The 8,390-nt window shown below is 35.8% G+C and overlaps 1 protein-coding gene across 1 annotated transcript; it reads left to right on the top strand.

The window, feature by feature from the left end:
* Nucleotides 1-3,056: 3,056 nt before the first annotated feature.
* LOC9319782 (F-box protein At2g14500) lies at nucleotides 3,057-6,367 on the top strand. The gene is made up of 2 exons (XM_021033786.1): nucleotides 3,057-3,376; nucleotides 3,467-6,367. The coding sequence occupies exon 2, from the start codon at nucleotides 5,218-5,220 to the stop codon at nucleotides 6,040-6,042; it is 825 nt and encodes a 274-aa protein (XP_020889445.1). The 5' UTR covers nucleotides 3,057-3,376; nucleotides 3,467-5,217; the 3' UTR covers nucleotides 6,043-6,367.
* The last annotated feature ends 2,023 nt before the right edge of the window (nucleotides 6,368-8,390 follow it).

The raw sequence follows: 8,390 nt of genomic DNA on the forward strand, positions 1-8,390 counted from the left end.
GTCGTTGTTGTTATGTGTATTGGCTACTTTGGATCTGTGATAAGGAGGGAAAATAGACTAGAGAAGATGAGAGACATATCGGAGCCGGTGATGTTGAGAACAGAGCGAGAAAAGGAGAGAAAAGAAAGAAGAAAAGAATAATAGTTGTAACGAGTGGAGATATTGGAGAGATATTTCCCGTCTGACCATAACGGCTTAGCTCAAGATCAAGGCATGATTGGAAAGTTCACGGTTTCAAGAATCCATAGCCACTGGCGGAGCTTGAATATCGGTATCATGTTCATGAAGTTATGAGCATTGCTTTCTGCACAAGAAACCAATGATCCTGCAAAATAAAATGGTGAAGCCTGGAGCCCTAGAAATCAGTTCTGTTGCAGTATCTTGAGGAGAACGTGGGAGGCTCATTTGATGTCTGATCGAGATGAAAATTGGTGGAGTGCTTCATGGTACTATTAGCTAGAGATTCAACGGTGGGATCGTGGTTCTAACGGTCAGTTGTGGTTTTATTCATGAGTTTTTGAGGCACATCAATTTAGAGTAAATGTTGATATATTCTATTGTTTGATATGTCAAATGAGGTGGGATTGAGATGAATCTCTATTGGAGCATTTATGACGCATGTATCTATGTCTCTGTTGATGGAGAACCAAGTTTGAAATCCATGTTCGAACTGTAGGCTTTCCGACAAGTTAAGACTAAGGTGAGAGTGGTAATTGTGGAAACACAATGGTTATTTCTTACAGGACAAAGACAAATGATGGTTAAAAAAGAGTTTATGTGATCAATGATTCATTGTGATATTGCAATCGTTAAAGTATCATGTAAGTAGTGGAACAAGTTCTTGCCGTTTCATTTTTGTGCACACAACTAGATAGTAATCGAGGTTTTGTAAAATTTTTTAGGATGTTAATGGGGTTCTTCAAGAATTTGGCCGACACCCTTTAACAAGCATCTTTTCAAACAATATGTTTTCCCAAAGCATTTCTTCAAAGCGTTGTATTTGGTCCAATCAAGGTTCAATCAATTTTCTTGCATTTCCTTATTAAATCTCAAATAGGCTTTTTGTTTCATCTAATTTTATTTTCAGTAAATCTTTGTACTAATATAATATTACAAACAATTTAGTGTTTTTATCTATTCAACATTTCTATACATAATACTAGAATAGGACCCGCCCGATGTGCGGGTTTAAATTTATGAAATAAAATTAAATTTAACAAAAAGGTAAATTAAATTTTTATTGTGAACATAAAATATTTTTAAGAAATAAGAAGATAAATTATTAATTAGAGAGAAATTTTGTTTATATATTCATCTTTTTACTTTAATTCACTTATTTGCATTTCTATATTTTATATTTTTAGTGCATTTATTATAATAATCAAGTTAATTTAAATTACCAATCACCAAACTTTTTGCAAAAATATTCATTATTATTATTTTCAAATCTCAAAAAACATGGTTTGCAATTTTGCCTAAAATATGTTTTCACAACTTTTTCATGAAATATTTCACATAAAATCAGCATATCAAACCGTCATTTTATTTACATTTCGTTACAAATTTAATAGTGTACCACTCAAAATTTATTTTTCACATTCAATCATATTTTAGTGTTGCATGAGTTTACCACCACTTAAAAAAATGTCTCTATTAACATATTAAGCCAACGATATGTTTCTTTACTTTCACTTTTACATAGTTAATATGAGTAACTAACTTTAAAACCATACTTTATATAATAAGATTGTTCATTGGTTGTTTAAGAAATAAATTTTTAACTAATTTGAAATTTACCCAATGCATCGCATAGGCTGTAATAGTTTAATACTACTTATCCCTGTTCAAAAACGCGGCCAAGGCGGCCAATTTCGCGGCGGCTAGTCGCTCGGCAGCAAGGGACCGCGGGGATTATAGTCAAATCGGCTCAAAAATCGGAATTTTTCAAAAAATTTGATTTTTTGTTCTTTTGAAAAGTTGAAATTCATAGTTCTTTAATGGATCTAGCATATATAACAATAAACAATAGAAGAAAATAAAAAAAAATGATAAAAAGTGAAGAAAAATTAAGTGACGGCCGAATTAGGGTTTACAGATCTCGTTTTTGAGAGGTTGAAGACAAGGGTATTTTGGTCATTTATTATCAATTAAACCTAAAATGAACAAAACAGGCATAAATGTGAGCGGGACTACTCAAACTCGGCACCTGGGAGAACATTAACACGCTTATAACCACTGGACCATATTGCATTATTAATTTTTGTTCCGCAAAAATAATATATATATACAATATATAAGTAAAAAAAAAAAAACTAATCCCGATTAATCCCCGTTTAATCTCTGATTTTTTGGCTAGGCGCTAGGCCCAGCTCGAACGCCCGACTAACGCCTAGCGATTTTTTGAACAAGGCTACTTCAATACTAATAAAAGGGACAATTTGAGACTTTTCAGAATGTCCACCACAGCTTTTACAAAATCTCTCCGAAGTTGCCACATAAGCGGTCGTCGTGAAAGCTACTTCTCAAAGGCCACGTGTACCTCCATTTATAGCTACAAAGGGTTCTCACTTCTTAAAACGTCAAAAAGCTTTGATATAAAATCAAAACGTTATCACTTCTCTAAACTTGGTTTACGTTTCGTCTCCTCCATCTATCTTTCATCTGACTATCCAAGTTCTTCATCACTAATTTTGAACATTTTAGAAATTCTGATTTCTTTTGGTTCTCTAGGGTTTTTACTTTCAATCTTATTTATTTATATATATCAAAAAATCAATCGCTCCTTTCCCGTAGAAAAGTGGTCGTTGTTGATCTCTAGATTTGAACATTGAGAATTAGAGAGAGAGTGGACAGAGCCGAGAAGAAAAATAGTGAACCTAACCTACGGTCGTCTCGGGATGCATGCTCACTCTACAACGAACAAAAACCACAAATTACGTCACTGACAATCATTATCAAGCCGGATATTTTTCTTTCTTGGTTCAAACTTATCAAAATACAGCAATTCTAGGTATGTTTCCTTTATGGTATTATTTGATCTTAACGTCTCCAGTAGTGGCTAATATTACTTTAGAACCCATTTGGTATATGGTAGTTTCTATCCACTGATCACTCCCAATTTAATTAACTTTTGGTTTTCTTATGTCGACGCTAGGATTTTGGTATGAAAGCATGGTTAGTTCATATATTCATGCGGAATGGAGAAAAAGATATCTTGGATTAAATATACATCTTTTTAAACCCAACATCTATTCTTCGAAACTTAAGATTCCAAGGAAGAGGATCTATGTTGCAGAGACTTATGGTTTCAAATGTATTGGCGTGAATTGGAAGCAAAAAAGAACTTATGTTGGTCTCAAATGTATTGGCGTGACTTGTGAGTAACCATGCACCGTAAGTTTCATCAAGTTTTATATGTCTTGACTAAGAAGACGATGATGGACATATAAGCACGCATTATTTGCAGGAACTCGAGAGGGTGTTCCATTTAAAGGCGTGTTTGGTTTAGTTTATGATGCAAGGGTTCTACTTTGCCTAATCATGCAAGGGTTTCCTTTAAAACCAAAAAAAAATTCCAAGAAAAAGGATTATTGGTCTCATGTTCCTCCATCGACTTAGACAAAGTAAGTGTTACTCTAATGATTTACATAACTTCTTAGAGATATATCTATATACGTTAAGGTCCAGATATTTTCTTTACACCATTGTCTTTTGGTTATTCTACATGTAGAATATGTGCTAATAGATATGTGAATTATCAGCAAGCTGACATCATAAAATTTCCAGACTTCTCGCCAAACTGTTACTATCCCATGTATCATTGAGAACAATATTCCCTTAAATACTATATCAAGTGAAGAAAACTCGAGGACAACGAATGTCGATTGTGAGATTGTTTTCACAATAAGAAAAACAGAGCAATCATGGAGTCCATGAACTCAAACAAGCCCACTGCAGGAAATAAAAACAAATGCGCCTGTCTTGACAACTAAAAACACCCTATTTGTGTCCAGGTTTTCATGGGTGTTCCTTTCGTTGTGTTTTCATATTTCCAACCAATTGATTTATATTCCTAAATTCCACAACTACCCATATATCGTTACGAAGAGTGACTAATTTCTCTCCAACATTTCTGTCTTTCATATGCATGCCTCTGGGAGTTGACATGTCTAAATTCTTCATTAAAGGTACATGCATGTCTAATGTCTTCTCTTCTCATGTCATTTACTTTTTAAAACAGTAGACAAAATATATGGTTCATGGTTAGGGAATTGACTTTGCACTCACACAATGTACTGAGGTAAAATTAAAGGAAAGGGAAAGAAAATAAAATATTTGAGTTTTAGTTAATTAAGCATCAATAAGGCCACCTTCTATCTTCATTTTCTACTCACCAGTGTAATAGTTGTTTTCTGCTATGACTCTGAAACGTTTGTCTAATTGTGATCCTTCTTTTAATATTAAGCCCTTTCTTCATTAAATCTTTTTTGTTGATCTCAAATTATGTACATGTCTTTAGTCTCTGTTTTGTTTGCAGGTTTGAGTCAAATTGTCGGATGAACAAAATTCACATTTAGATGTTATTCGAGATCATGGAAGTGATAATAGGAATTCTTTTGGAGAAGGATATGATTAACTATACCAAATCGAGAAGTTATATAATGGAATTCAACGAGAAACACAACTATAATAACCCCAACAAAAGATGGTTAAGTCATTCACATTTATTCGAGGATATGGGCAACATTACAATGATTTAGTAACACTTATAAACTCAAAGTTAATTGTCATTTCTCTGCTTGAGTTGAAAAAGCATTAGAAATTGATAAGATTTATCAAAACATTGTGGAAAATAGCTCTTTAATTTGAACTCATGTCTTATCTCATATAGAAAACTAGAGTTGGTAGTACAAAAATTAGAACATAAGTCCCACGCGTAGCGTGGGATAGCCCCTAGTATGATATAAAACAGTGAAATGTGTTTATGACCATTCATTGGGTTAAACACGCTAAAGATGGAAATGGATATTTTCTTAGTTAATCACGTCGGTTATCATAATTATTTATTTACGGAAAGCATAGAAACCCAAACGCTCCCCAACAAACCTATCAAACAACATGGAGACTCCTAACCCTGTCAACTGGTCGAAACTCCCTCTCGATATCCTCAGATCTGTGTTTTAACTTTTGAACTTTGTGGATTTCCACCGAGCTAAGATGGTTTGTTCCAACTGGTATTCAGTTTCGAAACAAACAGTTCCCCGGAAAAGCGGATGTCCATGGCTAATGCTTTTTCCAGATGAAGGTGATTACGTGCTGCACAACCCACACGAAGACATGGTTTACAGGAGAAGAGGGATAGACTGTTCAGGGAGTCGATTCCTGGCAAGCTGCGGTAAATGGTTGTTGATGCTAGATTCTCGATCCAGATTATATATTATACATGTGTTTAGTGGGAATAGGATTGATCTTTCTCCATTAGAGTCGGTTTTATCGAACGACTCTGCTCTGAAGCGTATGGTAGATAGAGATAAGGAGTTTGAATTTGAATCTACTGATGGCTCTTATTACTCATTATTATACGCGGATGAAATCAAGGGACGTTTGTGGGTAGACGAGGAGTCGAAAGAGGTGGCTTTAGTGTGGTACTTTGACGCCCCTGCTTGTTTTGTATGCCTTTACAAGAAAGGGAATGCTCATTACGATCTCATTCCAATTACCTATGGAGTTCCCAGGAAGTTAACTGGCCTATGTGGTCTGGTTCTTTGGGGTTACCGTCTATACATCTTAACAACTCGTAGAGTCGTTAGAGTCATAGATTTTTCTGGGCAGCAAGGTTTCGAAGAACTCACCCGGAGTTACACATCCCCAACGTTTTCTCATCTTGGATATAATTGTTATTCTAGCCTGGTGGTTACAACAGCAGGAGAGTTTTTGTTGGTCACAATCACAACCTCTGAAAGTAGCGAAAGAGCCTTCCGCATCTACTACAAGGATCCTAATGCTGAGCCAGAGACCAAATGCCCGATCTCGTTGAGTTAGAATCTCTTGGTGATGAGGCCCTGCTTCTCGACTTGGGTATCACTGTGCCTGCTAACCATACCCTTGGTATCAAACCAAACTCTATTTATTTCACTCGTCAGGACCCTATTTCTTCCAAGACCAACTGGAACCAAACCGCCCATGTCGTGCCCCCTTCTGAGGTGGACATCTGTGTGTTCAATCTTTCAACCAAGACCCTTGAACCCTTCCCTGCTCCCTCCAACATGAGTCTCAAGAATGCTCGATGGATTTTCTCCATGACTTGATTCCAAATTCCCAGACTCTTTTGCCTCTCTTTTATTTTTTTGTCTTTCTCTAGTACCCTTTCTTCGTTTCCCTTATGCTCTTGAATAATTTATGACATTTTTTTTTGCTGGCTTTTTATACTCTTGGTAGACTTGAACGAATGTTTGAAAAGAGGAATGTGTTCTCATTTTCATTTAGTAAGTACATGCTCTTTTAACCAATTAATACGTTGACTTCTGCTTTGTGCAGCAGAAACGCTAATGCATTTAAAGTTCTATATATAATTGTACATTTGATTCTATTCTCTGTGCATGGCTGCTCTCTTCACGATTTGCTTGTAACAATTTCTTCCATAACCAATGTTTCCTCCATTGGAGTGTCAGTCATCTCTTCAGTTAGCACTCCTTTGGTCTCAGGTAATGAGAAGTCACGGAAACCGAACCAGTCAAGTGTTAGAGTAAAATTCTTTTAGAGGTAATGGAGAAAGTGTTTAAGTGTTTGAGAGAGAGTTTTAGGAAATAGAACTTTTATTACTTTGATTTTAACTTGAAGACAACTTCATAACATTACAACAAATGAGAGAGGGAGGAAGTATTTATAGCCTCCAAACTACAAAATATCTAAAATATATTAATCCTAAATCTAGAGAGTTCTTAACATAATATTTAGATTTCAATATTCTAATTATCTAGATTATTCTATAAAAATATCTAGATTTTTATGTTTAAGGAGGTGGAAGATGATTCTAGAAAATTTCTAGAACATTTTAAGGAGGTGGTAATTATGATATATCTAGAGAAAACTCTAGAACTTGGATTTGGCCCATCAAATGATTATTGGGTAATTGACCCAATAATTAAACTTGATTCAAAATCAAGTTTAACTTTCAACACCCCCTCTTAAACTTGATTTTGCTACTCCAAGCAAACTCCTCATCTTGATAAAATCTTCGTGCTTGAGAGGCTTGGTGAAAATATCGGCTACTTGATCATGTGTCTTCACATACTCCAATTGCACGTCCTTCTTGTTAACACACTCTCTAATGTAGTGATAGCGTGTGTCAATGTGTTTACTTCGATCATGGAAGACCGGGTTTTTCGCCAATGCTATTGCCGACTTGTTATCCACAAAGATCTTCGTTGGTTCATCTTGTGGTAAGCTTAGCTCCTTTAAGAGGTTTCTTAACCAAATAGCATGGCACACACATGAAGTAGCCGCTACATATTCTGCTTCACAAGTGGATAGAGTGACAATTGGTTGCTTCTTCGACATCCATGTGAAAGCCGTATCTCCAATGTAGAACACGAAACCACTTGTGCTTTTTCGGTCATTTATGTCTCCACCCCAATCGCTATCGCTATATCCAACAAGCTTGTAATCATTAGAAGTAGAATAGTGTAAGCCATAGTTTATGGTACCTTTGATATAGCGAAGAATCCTCTTGGCCGCCTTGAAATGAGTTGTTGTTGGATGCTCCATGTAACGACTAACAACTCCGACGGCATATAAAATATCGGGCCTTGTGCATGTTAAGTATCTCAAGCTTCCAACCAAGCTCTTAAAGGTTGTTGGATCCACTCCTTCTCCTTCTTCATTCTTTGATAATTTGATTTCGCATTCCATTGGTGTGGTCACCGGGTTTGAGTCATCCATCTTAAACTTTTTAAGTACCTCCTTAGCATAGCCTTCTTGAGTAATGAAGATTCCATTGTCTTCTTGTTTTACTTAAATTCCGAGGTAGTAAGACATCAATCCAATATCCGTCATCTCGAACTCCTTCGTCATCTCTTTCTTGAATTCTTCGAACATGCTTGGATTGTTACCCGTGAATATCAAGTCATCTACATATAAGCATGCAATCAATATATCGTCTTTTTGAATTTTGATATAGAGTGCATGCTCATATGGACACTTGATGAAGTCTTTCTCCTTGAAGTACTTGTCAATTCGAGTATTCCAAGCTCTTGGGGCTTGTTTTAATCCATAAAGCGCTTTCTTTAGCCTAAAGACTTTGTCTTCTTCTCCTTTGACTATATAGCCTTGTGGTTGCTCAATGTAAACTTCTTCTTCAAGGTCTCCATTTAAGAAGGCCGACTTGGCAT

Source organism: Arabidopsis lyrata, assembly GCF_000004255.2.
Source record: "Arabidopsis lyrata subsp. lyrata unplaced genomic scaffold ARALYscaffold_3, whole genome shotgun sequence".
In the NCBI taxonomy this organism is placed as follows: Eukaryota; Viridiplantae; Streptophyta; class Magnoliopsida; order Brassicales; family Brassicaceae; genus Arabidopsis; species Arabidopsis lyrata.

What these genes read in the sequence shown, in the direction of transcription:
- LOC9319782 (XM_021033786.1), top strand. Translation starts at nt 5,218, where the DNA reads ATGGTTTGTTCCAACTGGTATTCAGTTTCGAAACAAACAGTTCCCCGG.